Source organism: Manacus candei, unplaced genomic scaffold (assembly GCF_025592945.1).
Source record: "Manacus candei isolate 608988 ecotype Guabito, Panama unplaced genomic scaffold, ASM2559294v1 h1tg000054l, whole genome shotgun sequence".
NCBI classification, from domain to species: Eukaryota; Metazoa; Chordata; class Aves; order Passeriformes; family Pipridae; genus Manacus; species Manacus candei.
In genome coordinates, this window is record NW_026138102.1 from 490,421 (window position 1) to 512,337 (window position 21,917).

At 37.9% G+C, this 21,917-nt stretch overlaps 1 protein-coding gene across 18 annotated transcripts in view; it reads right to left on the reverse strand.

Moving 5' to 3' along the window:
- Positions 1 to 21,917, reverse strand: part of TRAPPC9 (trafficking protein particle complex subunit 9) — a 456,853-nt gene that overhangs the window by 282,855 nt on the left and 152,081 nt on the right. For 17 of the 18 annotated variants that reach the window (XM_051802026.1, XM_051802030.1, XM_051802025.1 and 14 more), the window contains one exon: positions 15,835 to 15,945. In XM_051802026.1, the coding sequence (XP_051657986.1) occupies positions 15,835 to 15,945 (111 nt within the window). Of the gene's footprint in view, positions 1 to 11,880; positions 12,823 to 15,834; positions 15,946 to 21,917 lie in introns of those variants that run through there. The other variant, XM_051802042.1, reaches the window with a different exon arrangement.

A 21,917-nucleotide genomic window follows, 5' to 3' on the forward strand; every position in this document is an offset into this window, starting at 1 on the left:
CCCAGTGAAGAATACAGGAAAATCCAGAAAGCTCAGCAGTGTGTCAGGGATTGTAGCATCAAATACCTTAGGAAAGAGAACAAGGGTTCTACAAAGCCCACTGAACTGGCTCCACAGAAATACTGATTTTGTACCCCACAAAACTCCATTAACGTCATTTCAAACTGTGTGAAAGGCAGACTTACTGTGAGCAAGATATAAATTCTGTCCATCTACTTAGGACAGAATAGTCCTTCATCTTATCCTTCAAGCTAAAGGAGAATTAAAACTGCTGAAAGCCAATGACAATCATCCAGACTTTTCCATTTTGCTTTTATATTGAAAAAGAGGTTTCTGCTCAAAGTTATACACAAGAAAAAAAACAATGGGGAATTAAAGATACCCCTGCACAACCCTTGAGAATATCTATCATTCCCCAATCTCCATTATTTATTTTTACAATTTCTACAGGGGTCTTTCTAGCTTCGTAGCAAATTTCCATTCCCAAGCATGAGATCACAGTCCTTGTAAATCCCTGCTGAGAAAGCAAGTGAAGAAATGAAATTGTTCTAAGAAGTTCTAGTGGATGTATTCTTGGGCTTCAAAGCAACTGAACACATCAGCCTTAATGCTTTAGAAGTCAACAGTGAATCTCTTACATCTCTTAAGTTTCCTGTGTGCTAAATTTACGTGCTGATCTACATCAGGGCTGAACTGACAATATCAAAACGAGAAAGCTCAATGTTTAAAGGTTGTGAAGTTTTAAGAGTTTTTCTGATATATCTCAAAAGAAAGAAGGTTCACCTTTGGGTGAACTCTGCCACACAGAAATGGGCTGAGTGCAAGTAAAACAGTGGGTTGAATGTGCATCTGTACCCTCCATCCTATTGGAAAGCTGAGAATCCTTCATCCCATCCCCTCCCCTAATGGCATGGTTTGATTTCCTCCTATTATGTTGCCTTCTTTATGGCTACATTTTGTCCCTTATCACACCTGCAATCGTATTTCCCACTGTTCAGCAGAACTGAACTATTCCCTGCCCCCCAGGAGAAGTTACAGTGCTTGACAGCCCCCCATTCCACCTCTGGCTCTTCTTCCCTGCTGCCCTGCACCCATGAAATGAATACCCTGCGAGTGCTCATCAAGGCACTGCTTTGCCATCTCATTCCTGAGCCTGGAAACTGTAACTGGAGTCAATCAAGCAATTAAATTTGAGAGTTCTTAGCCACTGGAAATGTAGCAGTCATCCTCTAATACACCTACAGGAAATTAAACAATGATATCATCAGCCTATGAATAACTTTTTAATTCAACCTGCTGTACCAGCAAATGCCAAGTAACTGCACTCGTACCAATATAGCACCTATCCCAGGTACTGCTACAGCACAAAGCTAACTCTGCTTATTTTGCACTCCTCTGTTTATTAGAGGCTTACTTTAAATTAGCTTTCCAGGTCTTCAGGATATGGCTCCTTTCCTTTTATCTCTGCTGGTAGTAATATCTGCTAATAAACAGCATGACTAATATTCGATAATACACAATAGTAGAAGCCTGCATGAACCAAAACCGTATTTCAAGAACACCGATATTATTTCATATCAAAAAATTTGAAGGACAAATCTGATAACCTTTTAGTTACCACTGAAGGCTACAATTTAGATTTTTCTCACACTGAAGAACAAAACACGGAGTTTAGTTGCCAATTAGTCTTGCCCTGTAAAGCATTTTTTCACTAATTCTGCCAATTCATTCCATTTAGGATCTGGAGCTTAAACTGAGGAGGAGGGGATGAGCTAAAAATAGCAGCAGCAAAAAAAAGTCAATTAGTAGGAATTGCCACAATAACCTTTGTCAGGATAAATTTAAGGTATAAGGCTCCAAGATAGTTACTATGGCGACCACAGGCACTCGCAAGGTCCCTTTAATGAGAAATGCAGTATCTGTCACACAAGGAAGTAGATGCAGCAGCAGCAGAAGCCCGACAGGCTATTTAAAGACACTTTTCTCCCCTGCCCCCTTTTTTCGAAGAGCAGCAGGAAAATAAACTGCTACACAAGTAGCTTTAATATGTGTAGTTTTCCAATTTTGTATTCTTTTCCTTTTCTCAAGTCACTGAACTGCTAAGACCTCAATGTAAGATTTATTCAAATTGAACAGTTTAGATTTACAGACATTACCCACGCTTTGTCTACTCTTTGCAAAACAAATTTAGCTCACAAGGCATACAAAACATCCAAGGAGTGAAAGATTTTCACCTATGTACTCAAAACAACGCGGACACAGGATCAGGGTAAGAAACTAAGGCAAATATTTGTAAAAAATCTTGCATCAATTCTCTTATTTACCAATACAATACGCAGCTGTTATCATTATAAAATATATTTTACCAGTTGGACATTATCTCAGATGTGTCTGGCTTTCTTCAAATACACACAAACAAGTATTCAAGACCGAGCAGCTTTAAAAAATAAGGTTTCTCCTTTTTCTACACAAAGTCAACTTCATTCTAGTTGATTACAAAAGAAAGTTCATGTCAAACTTGGACTTTCACTGTCACCACGAGCACCCTTACTAAAGACAAGCTCGTGTTACTCATTACTGCACACATAAGATGACAGAGCTCCTATCAGGACCCTAAGTAACATGTTTTTCAGGACTGTGAAGAAAAAAATAAAATGTGTGCTGCTGCATCTCCTTGGTACCCCCTCTGGAATGCTGTGCCCAGCGCTGGGGCCCCCAGCAAAGAAAGGCCCAAGGAACTGCTGGAGTGAGTCCAGAGGAGGTCAAGAAGATGGTCCGAGGGCTGGAGCCCCTCTGCTCTGGAGACAGGCTGGGAGAGCTGGGGGTGTTCAGCCTGGAGAAGAGGAGGTTGTGGGGAGCCCTTAGAACACCTACCAGTATTTACAGGGGCTTGTGTGAAAGACTAAGAGAGACTTTTCACCAAGGTCTGCAGTGACAGGACAATGGTTTTAAACAAAAAGAGGGTAGATTTAGATTGGACTTAAGGAAGATGGTTTTTATGATGAGGGTGGTGAGGTCCTGGCACAGGTTGCCCAGAGAAGCTCTGGCTGCCCCATCCCTGGAAGTGTTCAAGGCCAGGTTGGACAGGGCTTGGAGCAACCTGGTCTAGTGGAAGGTGTCCCTGCCCATGGCAGGGGATTGGAACAAGACGATATTAAAGTCCCTTCCATCCCAAACCATTCTATGTTTCTACAATTTCAAATGACACATGGGGATGGAAAGCTTTGCTCAACACCACCACCATTCTCCAAACCTGGCCCAGCTGTGCTGGATATCCTGGTGTACACAGTGTCATTCACTGCTCCCATTCCCCCGGTAACATACACAGAGTTCACTAAAACTTTCTATTCACACCATCTGTAGTTTTTTCTTGATCAAGTCTGGTTTTGTTCGTACTAAACTGAACCTTCATGCAGTAGAAAACTACTACATGGCTCTTCTTGATGAGCTGAGAAATTATTATCAATACATTACTAAACTGTATTTTGTTATCTTTATCAATGCCAAAGAGTTAGTTTTTCTCCTTTTAAACACTGCAAATTAAATACTAAATTCTTTCTTTAACTAATACATCTGAAACCAAAGCACTCAAGAGAACACACTAAGAAAACTAGATCAATGGCAGCTTGTGATTTAAATAGGCTAAATGCAGCCTTGGCAACTTTGCAGCCAAGATTTCACGCTGGTATTAGCAGGTGTTAGATCTCCTTGAAGCTGCAAAAGCTCTGCCAACTCCTCAGGAGATTCACAACTCATTAACTCAATTTTGATATAAAAGATAGGACTGAGAAGCTTCCCTGATGGAGTAACCCTGGAAGGAAACTTTGGTGAGGAGTACAACTTACATGTTAGGCTCTCATTTGTCAAAGGAAAAGTTTTTAGCTGAGACATATCCATAGCTGGGATTTTAAGCCACAGTTCACAGAAACTATTAACAGAATTCATATTCTGTCATGTGCTCTGTGCAGTTCACATATATTTCAGTTTGAACTTAAAAAAAAAAAAAGACAAGGAATAAACACTTCAGGAAACATATGGATGACCCAGTAAACTGTTATAGCAGGAGTAATTTAGACAGAATTTCCTCATGCAAGCAATGACTCAGTAGATTCTTTCCAAAACAAGCTTCATTTCTGACAACTTATACAGCAATGAGGAAAAATTGTTTTAATTCTATGAAAGGCACGTAGCCACACTAAACCACTGGCCAAACTCTCTTCTGTTACACTGAGTATATCTAATTTCAATACATACATGAATTTATCCACATCATAATTATTTTTGTCATGGAATTTACAACTCTTTCAGATGACTTTAAAAATATTAAAGAGAAGGTTGTTTTCCTGGTTGTCCACTGCTCCCCTCTCTCAGTTAAAGGACAGGCCTATGAGCAGCTGCTTGGCATCAGCACAATTCATGTGAAAAAAGAGGGTGAAAGGAAGAGGAGAATAAGCACCTGGGGAGCAGAGAAATATCTCAGAGTATTTGAGAAATCTGAAAGAGCATCTGCCATCAGTGAGGAAAATCTCTATTCCATCCCCAAATAACCTGCTATAAACAGACTCCAACCAGCTCCTCCTCTCCTTACAGCTGCACCTCAGAAGTGCAAATTCTGCATCAACTGAATGTGTGGGAATACTCCAGAAACCTTCAGGTTAGGAGTCAGGAAAAGTTCTGTGGACAATGGTAAAACCTTCACCAAGAAGTAAATAATTTAGTTTGTGAAGACAAACCAGTTTCCATTTAACCACCTTACCAACAGTTACACCAGACAGCAAAGCTTTATCCCAGAACTGAACAGGGGAAGGGGGTGAAATAATATACTACCAATCATCTCAGACTATTAAACCTGAAATAGTTTTATAATTCATTCTTTCATTTACAATGTGTGCTGGCTGTTATTTTCTCTTTTTTTCCCTTCAATGGTACCATTGTATTCCTCACTCATACCTGGTTCCCTTTTGCGAATATTTTCTTCCTAGTACTTCCTTTCAGTTTAAATAATTTTGAAGTATCACCTTCTCATTTGGTGAGATCATTTCAAGGAAATAAAAACATCCTACCCTGTGCTGATACATCACATCTGCTCAAAGAGATGTTTGTTTTGTATTCACCCACTACTGAACTACAGCTAGGATTTTCACAGATGCACTAAAACCTGGATCCAGTTCCTAAGAGGTAAAAGGCAGCTCTGAGCTCATAATTCACTATTTAAAGTTCAGATCTTTTTCCACCCTTTTCATCACTTTGGATTTATTAAAACTGAAGTTCACCTGGAAATTCATCATCTTGTCCCCTGTAATTTCTCACTGTCAGATTCCTCCTTTACAGTCCAGGATCAGGGACCTCCCCAGTCCACTGCTCACTCCTTTTCCAACACATTTCCAAAAGCAGCTGGGCAGGTCAGGGCCCAGCCTAGATTCCAGGAGAGTTCCAATGAGGATTTGAGCTCTACAAGTCATTATTCCCTCTCTTAACCAATTAATAATTTTCCCTTCTTATCCCAGAGCAGCCTGGATTCTCCTTTGGTGGGAAACTCTTGTCATATGTTGAGAATTACATTCATCAGATACTCCCTACACAGAAGCTTGTTCACTCCTGAACAGAATTTCAATGGATTTATGAGCTACATCTTCCCTGCATCTTTCCCTGTTTACTCTTTCCCAATTCAGCACACTTATTCAATGCAGATGTACACATAAAACTGAAATAAACCTGTAATTAACCTTCTTTATTACAAGTCACCCTCTTTCCTAAGGATACTTATTTACAATTCAACATATTAAATCTGGAATGTTTCCATAATGTTGGGATCTTTCATAGCCTGAAAGCACTATGTAAGACAAGGAGTAATTTAAAAAGTGTATATATGGAGGTTTCAAACACACCTACTACACTAGGCAGAAATCAAAGCACTACAGGATCCAGATTTAGAGTTCCTCTCCCTCGAGTAACAGTCCTGCCGAGGGTCAGGAAATTAAACAACTCCCCAAGATCTTATTTCAGAACCGTCTATTATTCTTTAAAAATCCAAAGCTAGAGCAGAACTCTTCATTTTTATTACAACTGTCCACCATAAGAAAACAAATTAGGAGTGTGCATTTTCAAACATGGCCAAGCTCTCCCTTGGGAAGATGCAGCCATCAGAAGAGGGGGCTGAGTGGAAAGGAAAAGTGGCTTAAGAGGGAAGTTTGTAGACTTACTATTACCCCTTCCCTGTCAAGATTAGACACTTCCACAGGGCAAATCTTACACTGTTTTCAAACTTAGCAGAATAGCAGTTTGGTTTTTTAATTCAAGACCTCTAAATCCTTGCACTATTCCAAAGAAGGCTTCAACGTTTTGCCTGTGATCCCAGTTAGTATGCTGGCATCAGAGGGGGTGGGGGGGAGACTCCATTTCAAACCAATTTCTGGAAACATCTTTGTAACTGCAAAACGAAAATGTCCTAAGAAGTTGGCTTTATATACTACAGCATTTCCTTAACATCTTTCAGTGATCTTTTCAACTCACTGTTGTTTTAGCTTTTGTTTCCAGTTAATGAAGGCAGAATTAAATGGATGTCAAGAGTGAAGCATAAATTCAAGCTGCTGAAGCACTAATTTTAAATGACTGTTCTCTTTGAAGGAAAGACTCATAACCAGTTATTTTAATTATACTTTTGATCATCTAAAATAAATTAATAGAAACTGGATATTTCTACTTCCAACTTCAGGAAATCTGCGCTGCACCATCGTGATCTTTTACAGAGCATCAGAGAGCAGGCTGAAAGCCAAACCTGGGCAACATCAGAGGGTAACTTTCATAAATCCTTTGGCCATTAAGGCAGACATAACTGGCAGCCACTCAAGACAATCTTCTCTCATCCCATTAACGCAGCCACTGTGTCACCACAGCCACAAAACACAGTGAGTGCTCCTAAATACAGAGAGTGCTATAGCCTAAATTAATCTATTTATCTACAGATATCCATCAAACCAGGTGTGACCTGGAGCTGCATCTACACCAAATGCTCGCTCTTTTACTGGCAGCATGAACAAAAATGGCCTGAAAGGTGTTAGGTAGCTTTTCCCCAAAAATAAAGATGATGGTTAACTGGGAAATGAACTAAAACTATTCAGTTACCTCCACCATTTGATCCTACAGTCTCTAAAGGGTCTAGACAACGTTCAGATACCCTTCACTCCTTATTTCCAAGTCTTCAAATACCACATCACAGCAGTTTATCAGCAAAATCAATTCCACAGCAATTTTTCAACTGCTAGATGAACACACAAGGCACCAGGTTTTAGGTGACAGCGAACAGAAAAAGTAATGCCTCTAATTGGACCTATGGAAGAGGATTGTGCAAATTCACACTACTGACAATAACACACTACTTAAAGGAAGAGATGAGTCTGGAGGCCAAGAACCTTACCATAAACTGGCTCTGTGCCATCTGTAACAAAAGAAAAATAAAGAAGGAAAGGCTAAGGAAGGAATTCGTCCTCTGGAGGAGAAAAACAAAAAAGAGACACGGAACAAATCTTGCAAAAGCAGAAAGTCTTAGAGGGCAAAAGAAAGCGGTAGAGGGATGAATTCATATGGGCACATGCCCATAACAATGGTGGCTTTGGGAAGAGCAAGCAAGTTTGTCAAGGATTAGGCAGATGTTCAAATCACAGAATTCTGCAGGTTGGAAGGTCCCTCTGGAGGTCTCCAGCTCAAACCTGGAAGTTGGCCATGAAGACCCACGTCTGCAGCACAGCAGCAGGTAAGGGGTTGTCATTCTCTGCAGTCCTGCTCCCATCCAGGCACAGAGCACAGCTCAGCTCCTGCCTGTGCTGTGCCTCGGGCTCTGCTGCTTCCAACCGGGTAGGAAAGAATCCTGAAACCACCTCTGCAATAACAATGTTTGCAGCCTATCTTGAGTTCACACTGCAAGGCAAGTCTGGGCTCTACCAGCTGTATTAGAGCTGCACAAATGCACTGCCCTGCTTGCCTCTGCTCCTGTGTATGGCACCCCTTTTTACCTCGTGGCTGTCTGTCCTCATTTCAGTCTGTATTCTCAGGTTTCTAACATGGATTTTACTGAGAGAGACAGCAACAACTGTCTCAGGTGTGCTGACCACTGAGAAGGTCTGAGAAAAACTAGAAATCTTGATTAGGCTTCAACCTCACAGAAATATGGACAAACCTAGGTAGAATAAACAATGTTGATTAATACAACTTACCTTCCCTCCTTCAATGTTCAGAAAATCTACTAGAAAAAGAACAGACCAACCCCAAAACTCCATGGAATAATTTCTTCCTGGGAATATTTTTATCTTTTATTTCATTCTAATGAGGAGACTAATACCCAGGAAAAGGCTGACAAGGTTCACCTTCCCTCTCCACTTTTTTCCATCATCCATCAATGCTGAAACATGATTTTCTAAAACCACAGTATAAATGTATTGGTTTGAATATGTGTGAATTAAGGGCAAGCACAAACAGTACTTTTTCCTGTTTAGCTGGTTGCCCCACTGTTATCTAACAAAAGCAACAATTACCAATGTTCTTCTACTCTTTCTTTCACATACCTTGCACAAAAATGAAATCCCAAAAGACAGAATTCAGCACTTCAGTCAATTTTTTTAACAGACCTGCACTTTGTTGAATGTTTCCACAAATGGGCCAAGCACCCAAAAATTTCAACAGATAAATAAGTTTTTCAAGTATTGAAGAACATTTCCTCTTAAAAAAAAAGTTCTTTTATTTTTTTTTAATGATTTCTAAGTCTTAATTCTGAAATTAATTATTTTGACTTTTTTCAAGAGACAGCTTCTGTACCCTGCAAGTCCTACAGCCGGTGATCTACTCAGGATTTAAGGAGAAAATGAAGAGGACTGGTTTGGATTTTGAGTGATTTATAGATCATTTTAAACTAGGACAGCAAACTCACATTTGTGTGATATTTTGCCAACCTATGCAGCCATGTTTATGCTGTACCCCATTAAATTTAATAAATCCTGTCAGAGACAAACTTGGCCTGCGCTCACAAACCTCCCGTCTCCCTGGCTGCAAACACAAAATATTACAAATAGTGCAAATTGGGTCTCCTGAGGTCAAGGCAATGTTCAAAGAGGTCAGAAAAATTGCCATGCAGGCTAGATCCAGAGAGACAGTCACCCCTGCTTGGGCAAAAGTCAACTGAAGAACTGGGAAGAGAAGAGGAATCTTACAGAAAGTCATATAACACCAAAACAGTTGCCTACCCAGTGTAGCAGCCTAGAAATAGAGTCTTTCCAGTCAAACCATGGGAAGGGAGGGAAGGGGAGAGAAGAAACACCTAATACAGACAAGTCTGAGGAAGCCAACTCAAAGGGAAGGTCTCCATTCCAGCAGTTGGAGAAGGGAGGTTTATCTGTGCTCAAACACGTGTGTTCTTGAGGGAAACAGAAATGCTAAATTCAAAAGCAAATCATAGAAAAGGGATTATCTTGCACATTCCCTACGGAAACACACCATAACTACACATCCAGAAGAAACGGATGACACTGCACTGCGGACAGGACAGAGAGAGGAACAGGGACATATTTTGTTCCTGTAAAACCTACAATGTTTTCATTGTCCATCACAGGGACAGAACACTGGAAAAGGTCTTCCTGTTGGAAAGCAGTCCTGCTGAGGGCACCTTCGGAGCAGCCAGGGGGTTTGCCTCCACTTCCCCCTGAGGGAAACAGTCTGATGATGCCTGAGGCCTGAAAATCTCTTCATTCCTAGACATATTCACAGACAGCTCAAAGTTCATTTTTTCTTCCTACGTTCAGCTTCCTTAACCTTTACAAGAGAGCCCTTCTCCATCCCCCCTTCATACAATGCACTAATAATCCCCTTAGATCTTACTGTGCTTATCAAACCAATGTCTGGTTTTCATGGGACACGTGATCCTGTCAGCGAAGGAATTCCTCAAGTGCTTTAATTACAAAGCAAATGACTTCCAAACCTGAAATTTCTCTTTATTATTTCTTCTATTTCTCTTTATTTTTCATTATTCTCTTTGTTATTTTGCCAGCCCACAGTTTTTGCAGATTCCTCCTATAACATCTCCAATTTTTGCGAAGTGCTTTGAAATAAAAATGAACGTTAGATCTGGATCACACTACAGATCTGACCAGTGCTAGATATATCATCCATCCCTACCCCAACACACATTTCCTTTCCAATTTTTTTGTTGAAAGTAACTAATTATTCACTCAAAATTATGTACTATATTTAAAGATTGATTTGGCTATTGGTTGAAAAAGGCAAGCCTTAAAAAATTAAATGTATATTTTAAAAATGTCAAATAAAAGAAAATCTAAAAACAATTACTCTGACAACAGAAGGTAATTTTCATGTTTATGTTAAAACAAGACTTGACATTTATTAATTTGACTTGGAGGTATCTCAGAAATATCCAGCTGGTCATAGATTTAACATGAAGATTCAGGGCAACTGCTATGAAACTTTATTTTCTCTCGATGACAGCATGCAGAGCCTTAATCATAGCAGCTTTGTCCTTAAAACATAAACTGTAACAGCAATGTATGGAAAAAATCATTAATCTCCCATACAGACAACATGCCCTGTCATAAACAGACACACAAATTAAACACTGACTTGGCAGCTGTGAGAAATAACAATCACAATTTACTTATACATGGACTATAAATTTATTAAGGGAACTTTTGGTTCAAAAAAGGGCAGAATTTTGAATTCTCGTTCCCTTTGAAAAAGGACTTATTTCAAAATGTTTTCAGTCTGACTGTGCATTGCTAACTAATACAGCAGAAATTGCAGTATAAGACATCACAGACTTCACAACTCAATTAATCAACACATTTACATCAAATAATTAAGCAGCAGAAATGGCACTCAATAGTATGCACACAAAGGACTTTTAACAAATTCTTTGCTTTTCATGGATGAAAGAAACACCATACTATGTGATGAGATGCACAAAATTTAAAATAAGAATTTGTTTCTTTAATTATTCTTGTCTCATCAGAATGTAACAAAAAAAATTAAAAATGGGTTAAGTCAATACACACAAAAGTTCACTTAGCAAAACTCAGAAAAGTGCCTACGATTCTGCTGACTATGAAGAAAAAAAGCAACAAAACTTACTGTAGAGGACATGTGTAAGCAAACTCATTCATTTAACCCTCTAACCCTGCTAAAAAGCAGGAACTGCTGACCCAGAAGGAAGTTTGGCAGTTCTGAACTTGAGTGTTGACTTTACTCCTGCAGTATTTCTCTAGCTTATTTTTAATTAGGCAACTGCCAATTAAAAAAATTAAAAAGCAAAAATTCCACCACCTTTTTTCACATCAGCATTCCCACAGGACACCCAGCACTTCTCAGAACTTGTACATTTTGCACAAAAGCCTGTGCCATTTGAACTCATTTACTCATTTCCTCATTTACCATGACCTGTTCCAGCGATACACCTGTCCAGAAACTTCAGGGCTGATTACTGTTTTCAAGGAATAAATTGCTCCAAAAGTTTTAAATTCCATTCCCAGCACCTAGTGGAGAAGACATCCCCTCTGTGGGGAAGATGCTTCATATCCTTCCCAGCTGCTCCAAGACCGACACCATTCAACCCAGGTCCTGTTTGCTCTCCATTTCCCAACTCCTCCCTCCAGTTCTATTCCTGGGCAGTCCCAAGCTTTAATCCCTCTGGTCCTCATGCTAAGGCCAAAACAGTCTGAAATTTCTAATGTCTAAATCCACAGCCAACTGTGGGGTCCCTCACACATGGAAGACTTCAACAACTCAGCTGTGTTGCAGCACAAGGAGAGTGGAATGGATTGATCTCCTCCTCCCATCCCCACGATCCATCTCCCATGACCACTGATGTTCCCCATCCCCGAGTGCCACACACACCGTGGGCAAAACAGAAATGGAAAGGCAAGGCAGGGTGTGTTGTACAAAAGGAGATATCCTGGGGCACATAATGAGATAACATCTATTACCACAAATTATGAAGTGATTTACGCATAAATGAGGGTTGTCATGAAATTTAATTTTAATGGTTTGATAATCAAGTAAGAAACACAATAATTACTGTACCGATGGTTTTCAATAACTTCAAATCACTGCTAATGGCAACACTTTTTTGTTCCCATGCAAAATACAATTCCCCTCCAAGCGCTGTCTGCTATATTTTTCCATGTCAGAACAACCTGTTGGTTACCAAATCACTGGGATAAACAAGCTCAGATTCACCTCTGATTACATTCAAAACATTCCTGTCTCGTTGTAAAACTCCTTTAGCAGTGCAGCTGAATATTCCAAGACAGCTTTGCAGACAGGAGGCTCAGTTAGTCTAGAAAAACCTCTGAAGGCTGAACTTCCCAAGAGCACACGAGGGAATTTGCTTCCCTCATCATCACACGTAGCATGTTCAACTGGACAGATTAGGAAAACATGTTGACACCCCAGTGTGGTGTAACAAACATATTTTAAGTTAACTGAAGACCTTGCCAATACCTCAGCATCACTCACTGCCCCCAGAACTTCCACAGAGCAACTTGTCTGACAGATTTTTGTCAGGATACCAGTTCTCCAGTGTATTTCCCCGTGGATATTAAAGAAACTCCAGAGGATGTAAAGCAGCAAAAAAATAATTCAATTTTGAATCTAGCTTTGTAATGAACCTTAAATTTATTTTCAGGAGTTCAACAAATAACCTTTCAAAACTCTTTCTCCTCTCTTTTCTGCAATATACAACCTCACAGGTGAAGGAGGACAAATTCCTGTCTTCTCCTTCTTTCCTTAACTGAGTTGTGGTTCTCTCCCCTCCTGACCACAAACCTGTGAGAACAAAAAACCTCAAAGTAGAGCATGTTACTAATTGTCCCACAATGGGATACAAAGGAACATTTCATTTCATGTGGAAACCAGGGAGGGGAATATGAAGATCTCTAATTAACATCTTGGGATACAGAGAAAAAAAAAATGAAAGGCTGATCCTTTTGTTTGTGTGTCTGCAGAACACACAACAATGAAAGACAGAAAAATGAGTGAACAAAATAATCACTGAGCCCACTATAAAATGACAGGGAGTAAAATGTGTTTCTCTATCCTAAAATAGAGGGAAAAGAGCGTCTCTTCTCGGAAACACTGCTTATATACATGTCTCCAAGAACAGTTACAATGCACACAGTAAATAATCCCAATTACTGGCTTAAAAAATACAGCAAACTGTAAGCTTAAGCTTTTCTGAAAGCTAAAATGATAATTTTCACTAGTCAGTAGAATACTCTTACTGCAGAAAAAGCCATCTATTTTCCAAATGGTCTTTTAATGCCCTAAAGGATGTCACTTTTCCTTACTAGTATAATACCATTTTTTCCTGCTGTAGGCAGTTGTTACTGCCCTGTCTCTAAGTTGGTTGAAGCAAACTCCTCTTCAGACCTTAAAATCAAAAGATTATGTAGTATTCTACATATTTTATCCATTTTACCTAAACATAAATAAGTCAGAGAACAGGAGGAGGTTGGAATGCACCAAGTAATATGGATACTACAAGATGGATCCCAGGGACTGCCCTGAATGGACTTTCTAAGCATCCAAAGTGGGAAGCAAAGAGGGGAGAGGGAGTAGGATGCACCATTATCCTTCTTTGGAGGTCTGTGGGCAGAAAACACATTCAGTCTCACAACAGGAATGAAGAAAACAATTTCCTGCTCCCTACACTTTGTCAGAAAGGGAGATTTCACAATGATGGAGATGAATGGGGGGAGAGTAAATTACAAAAAGAAGTGAAAGTGGCCAAAGCTGGCAAAAAAAGTTATAATTTAAATAGATATGGAATGAGGAAAACACTGAAAATGAGGATGGAATCAAAAAGGTACAGGGCAGGGGAGGTGGGGGAAAATGAAGGTGATGGAAAAGCCTGTCTTTAAATATTAATCAGATATTAACAGAAATCAATGTCCAGAGAAAAAAAATTATAAAAGGAGAATGTAAGAGTAGGATGAAAAACATTGTATATTTGGATTTAAAACCTTGGTTCAAATGCAAATTCCTGACAATGATTTTCCTATGTTAAAAACCAAAGATCTAGAACCATTGCTTAAAAAGTGGTGAACATGGCAAAGGTTTCTCATTTTTTTTCTTTTTTTTTTTTTTTAAGAGTAACAAAAGGCTTTTTTTAAGAGGAGGAAGTTAATTTTAAGACCCAGTGTATGTTACACCTGCTTTTCTGTGGTAAATCCACCAGAATAAAAATTAAAACTCTGAGTAATATGTGAGCTATAGACATACTGTTACAATTAGAAGTAATCATTGTTCAAGAAATAGATAATAAATGAATTTAGAACCAACAGAAAACTCAGTGCAATTTCTAACCAACAGGAAAAAAATACTTTGCAACAAGAATAAAACCTCATCCTTAAAAGGTTTAAATACTTGCAACAAATACTTGATCTGCCTTAATAAATGACTGTTTCAAAAGACTTACTGAAAGAGTTTGTATCTTTTACTACATAATGATTTAAGGATATTTAAGCTCAAATTATTAAGCCCATAGAAAAATAAAAGTTATTCAATCAAGGGGATGCAAAGGAATTTTATAACCTTATTTTTAACTTTATTTCTATTTGTTACATGTTCTTCCAAAAAGTGGGAATGAAAAATTTCAAGGGGTTTACCAACCACAAAAATAATGGGAAAAAGCAAGAGGCATAAAAACAAAATTACAAAACAATACAGACAAGAACCAGAACATTTTGATGACTAGACTGCTTTTTAAAAAAGAAAAAAGCCAATTCTTTCCAAATAAAAGTAACAAGCACTGTATGTTACTGATATTTCTGTCCATTCCTTGGCAAAGTAAAATTGAGAAAATTCAACCTGGGTTTGAGTCGATGTATTTCCTCTTGTTGAGCTTTGGGAGTCACCAAGGCAAAAATCATTCCCAATTTACTGCTCTTGTTACCTATCCTATATTTCTTTTTGACAACTGCATTCCTTGTAAGTGATGTGGTTTTACTTTGAATTCAATATTCACACTGAGATCTGAAGACATGAAAGTGTCTCCCTTTAACGAAGTTTATCAATTCCATGACTTCAGAGTGCAGCACAACTCTCCCAAAGAAGACAACGGTGCAGGGAGCCCAGGACCAAAAATAAATATTCCCTTTTTCACATTTTCATCTTTTTTTAAGATGAAAATGGTGTCTAGATGTAATGATCATCTGAAGAAGATAAACCAAGCAATGTAGGGTAGAGCCAGCAGCAGGAATTCTGGGCAGATATATTATGGAAAATAATGGTCGTAGTTAGCTACAAAATGAGCTGCACATCACTGTAGTGGGGTTCTAAGAATCAATACTCACAACAGCCTACTTAATCTGAAATATATTTTCCCACAGAGATTGGGATTGCTTTTTCTTCAATTCTATTTTTCCTTCCTGCAGTTTTCTTTGTAGGAAAGGTGATGAAAGGGCTAGGAAGCCACAGAAAGAAAATTTAAAACTGAGAAAGAATAACGAACTAGTGAGATCAGGTTTTAACATCAGAACTACAGTGAGAGCACAGGAAAATGATATTAAAACATTGTACAAAAGCAAGTTCAATGAGCTGTACACCTCAGTGCCAACTAGCTCATATTTTGTTATTTTCAGTACTACCAGATTCAGAGCCAAAATAAATTCGCTTGAAATATTGCTAAAACTTAGTGATCCACCTTAAAGAAAGCAAAACTCGTACTCTATGACATGTGTGAAATTAAAAAGAAAAACAGGCCCCAGATGTCATCAGTGGTGTATAAACAAATAACAGGGTTAAACCCGGGGCCCTTTTAGTGCTGAGAACACTCACCGCTGACACTCCCCAGCATGCAGGATCAAATCTTCATTATTCTTAGCACTGATGGTCAACTCATGCTCTGTGGAATTGAAGACATCAAGGAGTAGATGGCACTGCCTGGTGCTGTTCAGATCGGGGAAAAAAGAACAGCACAAACTCAATAACACAGCACTGAGTTATTATATGTCTATCAGAATTCATATCTATAAAAAATATAAATATAGATTAAAAAAAACCCACACATTTCCATACAGGTTTTATATCCTACTCTGATTTAAAGAGTATCTTATGGTTTTAATTAAAAAAAAAATCTTTTTAATAACTGGATTTTTTTTTTTACTAAAACTAAACAGAAGGGTATATCCTAAAGACAAGTTCCATGACAATTATGACCTGTAAAATATCAAGCCCCACAGCATTTGATCACCTGTATATATATGTTTTCTCATGCTGGAGCTTTCAGATTCAATTCTGAGGAAAAGGCCACAGAATGTTTCAGCTCTTTGAGCATTCACATAAAAAAAAGTCTTATTATTTCAAATCACCTTGGCATGATCTCTTTAAGAAACAAATTTACGAGCAAAAATTTAAACTGCAAGGTGCAATTCCACTAACTACAATCACTGGCTTGTCCACAGACCAGAGCAAGTAGCAATTAGAGCATTTAACCACCAGAACAACCACTCTGACAGAGAGAAGCCAACTCTCTCCCTTCTGTAAGACAGACAAACACAGGCACCTCTCACAGAAAACCTTTTATTTGTCAGCTACTATCCTTCAAATCCAGATTTCCCCAGAAGCATTTGGTATAAATATACCAACTTCATTTCTGGTAACCTTAGAAAATAATACTAACAAAGGTACAGAGTGGAAACTTTACTGCAAAGGTTTATTCTAATAAACATTTTAATTCCAAGTAATATCATTTATAATAATTAATGTTCTTATTAACTAAATTAATATTAATTATCATTAATAATGTGCTCATTTATTTTATTATTAATAAAATTAAATTACATTTTAATATTCTTTAATTACTATTTTATTCTAACTAATATTCTAAACAAGTTATTCTAATTTATAACTTTTTCCTCCTTGTGAAACTAAGCAGAAAGAGCAGCATCGAGTGATTCTAATACAATATACATGGAAAACTGTCAGGAAATTATCAGAACCAGATACCAAAATGCCAAATACAATCATACAGTTTCAATTGTGCCTTACCAGTCTACTCTGAAATTCAAAGCTTCCTATAAAGCTACTTAACAACACAGAAGTATCCCCAAAAGGGAAGAAAGAGGAGTATGTTGGTGAGGTGAGAGTTGTCAGAGCCATCCTTCAAACAATTTGATGCTCAAGCTCCAGTTGTCTGTCTGGGGCAACCAAGAGAATTTATCCTATTGCAGAATAATTTACAGCTGGACTGAAATGTCCATTCCAAAGGCAATAAAACTCAGGAGGTCCAAGAGTTTAAGGACTGTTCTTCCACTTTGGAAAGACGTTCTCTGGTTCATAATATGACTCTCTTTGAATATCAAGAGATGCCCTTTTCAGAGCTCATACAGGAGGGAATGTGTTGCCAACCCTTGAGACAGGAACAGTCCCAGGACAAGCACAGGAGGTTGAGGTTCAGGTCACAAAAATGATAATAACCACATGACAAGCAAGCATTGCTGGGGGACAGGTCCATGTCTTTCAGCAAAAATAAAAAGCAAAAGTGGGGATGGAGGTTTTTTTAATACATATTTTAAGAGTTTTCACACTCTTTGTGTAAAGCCCCAGTGACTACTGAACACAGAGAAGAATGCGGGAAGGTGGCTGAGTGCCTGAAGCAAACATGTCAGAACTTGAGAATTTAGAACAAATAAGGAGTCATGGCTCTTGTTAGAAACTCCCTTCCTTCCCAACTCACAAGGAAGAAATAACTGGAAAGGCAGGACTCAAGGCAGCAGCAACCCTGTGGGTAGAAAGGAATGAAAAAGAAAGGGGGAAGAAAGCTTTTATCAGTTCTATCTCATCACTGGGAGGGTGGGACGAGACCTGTAAAGTCACAGACAACCTCTGCCTCCCCAGTAGATACAATGTGATGATCTGAAAGAGACCTCTAGTGTAGATAATGTTTACAAAAATAAATATGGAGAGAATTTGTTATTTATGCCACAGCAAACCCAAACAACTGTCTGAAAAAACATTCAAGCATCCTGCAATCTCTCTTGGCAGCAGAAGCAAAGTTTTGCCAATAAAATAATTCATGCCACAAAGGACCTACACAAGCTGCTCTTCAGGACTAAACACCAACAGTAATATTAAAAATTCCCAAATATGGACCCTTGAAAATTATTCATCATTATGACATTTATTTCCTCCTCTTCAAACACTACACAAAATAGACGTGTAGGAGAAATAATTCTTTCCTTGTCAATTTTAAGTTAATTCTCCAGGGAAATCTTTCAGTAAAAAAAGTAAAACTTGAAGTTACAGAATTATTACAGTACTTTGAAAACTTGGAAGAATAAGATATTAGTATAAAAAGATTGAAGGTAACATTAAGGTAAAAAAGGGAGCATTAGGTCTTCAGAGTTAATACAGGACAGTATCAAAGACTACTGGAGCAATGAAAGCCAAACACAATTAAAGATTACAAAAATATTTGAATTAAAACAGCAAGCTTCAAATACTGGAAACTGCATCCAAGTAAGGACACCAAGAAAGCATAAGCTCTGGAAAATTAGAGGTAACATCAAATTAAAGTTAAAAGGAAAAAAAAAGCAACACTCAAGTTGTTGAAGAGCAATTTGCTGAAGATCTGAAAACTTGCATTTTTTTTTTTTAACATGTTACAATCAGTAGGACTGTGTAGAACTGATGCTCAGATAGGAAAGTTCCAGGGAAACAGAGAATTAACAAGAAAGCCAGATAATTCATATCAGTTTTCCCTACATGGGAACTTACAGAAGGCCACTTGTTTCTTTGTGAGACAGGAATTAAAGAACCCATCTCAGTGTCAGTAAATGAGATTTGAGAGGTAAATCACATTCATGCAAGTGTGATAAAGGAACTCCAAGAAGGTTTTGCTGAACTACTATATTTAAGTCCAGCCATCAATGTGTTGCTCAAATTAGGCTCTTTATCAGAGAATTTCCAACGTCCTCTTGTTTCAAGGATTTTAAGGTAATTGAGTAAATCTTAAACCATTAGTTCAACACTACATAAATGAAGTTTTTATGCAAAGTGTGTAAGCTTAAAAAAAAACAAACATAAAACACTCAAAATAATAAATGGATCTAAAGTTGATTAAATTATATACCATAATGGCCTACTGACCTTTTGGGCCGAGAAATGCCAGGCATAAACCACAGATTTCTGGAGCTGGGAAAGCCTAGTCTGCATATACACAATTTCTCCTCCCTTTTCCAAACTATCCACCACCATATAATAGTTCAAACTTTTTCACCCACCCAGTTCACGTGATCATATAAATTATATTTTATATCTCCCTATGAAATGAAATATACAACTTCAGAAAATAAAGCAGACACCACAAACACAACATCTGTCCTTTCTGAACAGAATGATATACAAATTATTGCATTATGGTAAAAGTCCAAATTAAATGAAGATGAATTAAGGCATCAGTTGGACCATATATAGACAATAATATAAAGAACAAAAGTTCTTGAAAGGGTTTTACTCTTCTTTCCATCTACCATGTCAACTGCTAATGAAAAGGAAATAAGGTTGGATCAAACAAACAGAGCCTAAAAGGAAGAATACTAAAAATCACAGCATCCAAACATTTTCCATTTCTATGATCTTCCTTATCAGTTCATGATGTTTGCTTTTGAGAAATCTTCCATAAATTTCATGTTCAAGATTTTCTTTTACAAGTGACACAAAACTTTATACAGTAGAAGGTTGTACATGAAAAAACTACAATTACAGGAGCATTTTCAGTTGATTGATTTATCATTTGAACATCTCAGAATAACGTCCAAACTCAAGTCAATACTGATATCAAACAAAAAAATTCAAGAAATCTTATTGTTTTTATTGAAAATTGAGTTAGCACTGTCTTAAATATCTATTGTATAAATTAATTTCTGTCTACTGCAGAATTTAGGGTATAACGCAAAAAAAAATCACACACTAAATTGTGCCATGTTTTTAAAATCTTACAATGCCACTTATGGTTCCAAAAATAGTCACAAAACTGGGGCCATGGGAACTTCAGGCAAGTGACAGTTACCCTGTGATCTAGAAATTTCTTTCAGGGGTGTTGAGATCACTCGAAGTGACAGCAGAGGATATTCTTCAGTACCATTTAACACAGCACTAAACCCCAGTGCAGCTGCTGTGCTGCCAGGAGGGCTCACCCCAGTGAACAATCTCACTGCAGCTCTGTCTCCAGCTTAGTTTTGAACATACTTTAAACAAGAAGACCTCGAGGGGGTTGGCAAGTTTTCTGCATCCTGACTCCTCTCATTTCCCCATCAACTTTATTTTTTGCTTCTCTTCTGTTTTCTTTGAACAGCCATCCCTTCTAAAAACGAGGCATGAGGAAGGGAAGAGCAGCTTTGGCACTGATGGCAGGCAATGCTGTGCCTGTGACAACCCTGTTCTCCAAAATCCACCGACAAACACAAAGAGCAACACAGCAGAACAATGATCTGGAGCATCTTTGTTGGTGCTCTTGCATCTTCAATAGGGTCTCTCTAATTTAATTTTCATTAAACTACCTAAAAATGAAGTTTTCAAGACTAACTTTAGATGATTAAGTCAAATTATCCATCTTACTGGCAAAAGGTCTTTTCACATATTCCAAGAAGTGTCCTCATCTGACTTCTCCCAGTTGCAAACCTTTTCAATTATGCTAAACATTCCCAGCACATCTATAAATATTTGCAGATTTATGTTCTCACATCTTCATGTGCCAAACCATACATATTTAACATTTTGATCTCAAAAATCAATTCTCTCAATCTCTAAGCTACTTTTTGCTGCCCTTCCATGAACCCACTGCAATGTTACACCATCAGCAGAGGTTAAGGTTACCAGGATGATTTAACTATTGGGTGTAACCTCCCACATATAAGGAGTTACCACTCAGTAGAATCTATACTGAACTCAATAATGTGTGTATAAATAAAGAATATATTTTAGAATGACATCCAGTCCTGAGAACACTGAAGTATATTTATTAAATCCATTGTTTGACAGATTTTTCTAACGATTTATCAGTATAATTGCACAAAACAAGAGATTTATTTGTTTTATTGAGCTGAATTTGCCTGGTTCCCATTCTGACTGGCTTTTATTATTATTATTATTTTTCATTAAAAAACAGTGAATTTAATACTAATTATTTTATCCATATAGCAATATCTGATTACTTTAAACAGGTCATATCTTAGTATTCCTCCACACTAAACAGATTGCTCTTAAAGCACTCAAACAAAAGAGGTTTTTCTCCACCCTGCAAAGCTCTGTGACATTTGAACACCGAAATATTGAGAAATACTGAAGCAAATGTGAACATTTAATTTAAAAATCTGGCTCTATAAAACTAAGAAGGGTTTCAGAAAATGCTACAGAACTTTTAGCATGTAATGAAAAGGTCTGTTAGAGCCCAGGTAAAGAAACATCCTGTTTACTCTTTCCCTTGTATAATTTGTAAATATATAATGAACAGGATTTCTGACCCAACATGACCTGCTGAAGAGGATGTGTTGCAACTTGTAGTGAAAAGATGGGAAACCTTGGACACTGGAATGGAGAATGTGAAAATTATGTCTGATTTCATTAAGCCCCAAAGTTCTACCCATCAAACTGAAGATCTCTTGAGAACCCTCACCATAGCCAAGACTGTTCTTTCTCCAAACTGCCAGTGAAACCCCGTTGGAAAATCTGGCTCCTGACTTTAAATCCAAACCAACACAAAGCCTCAGACCACTGCGGGCTCTGTTATGGACTGATGCCTTCTCAACAAAACCAAAACATTTCATTTAATGATATACACTAATGGTACAAAGGAAAATTAACTTGAACCTACAGTTAGATGAACTGACTCTTTGAATTTAACAGTTTCAGACCTGTTA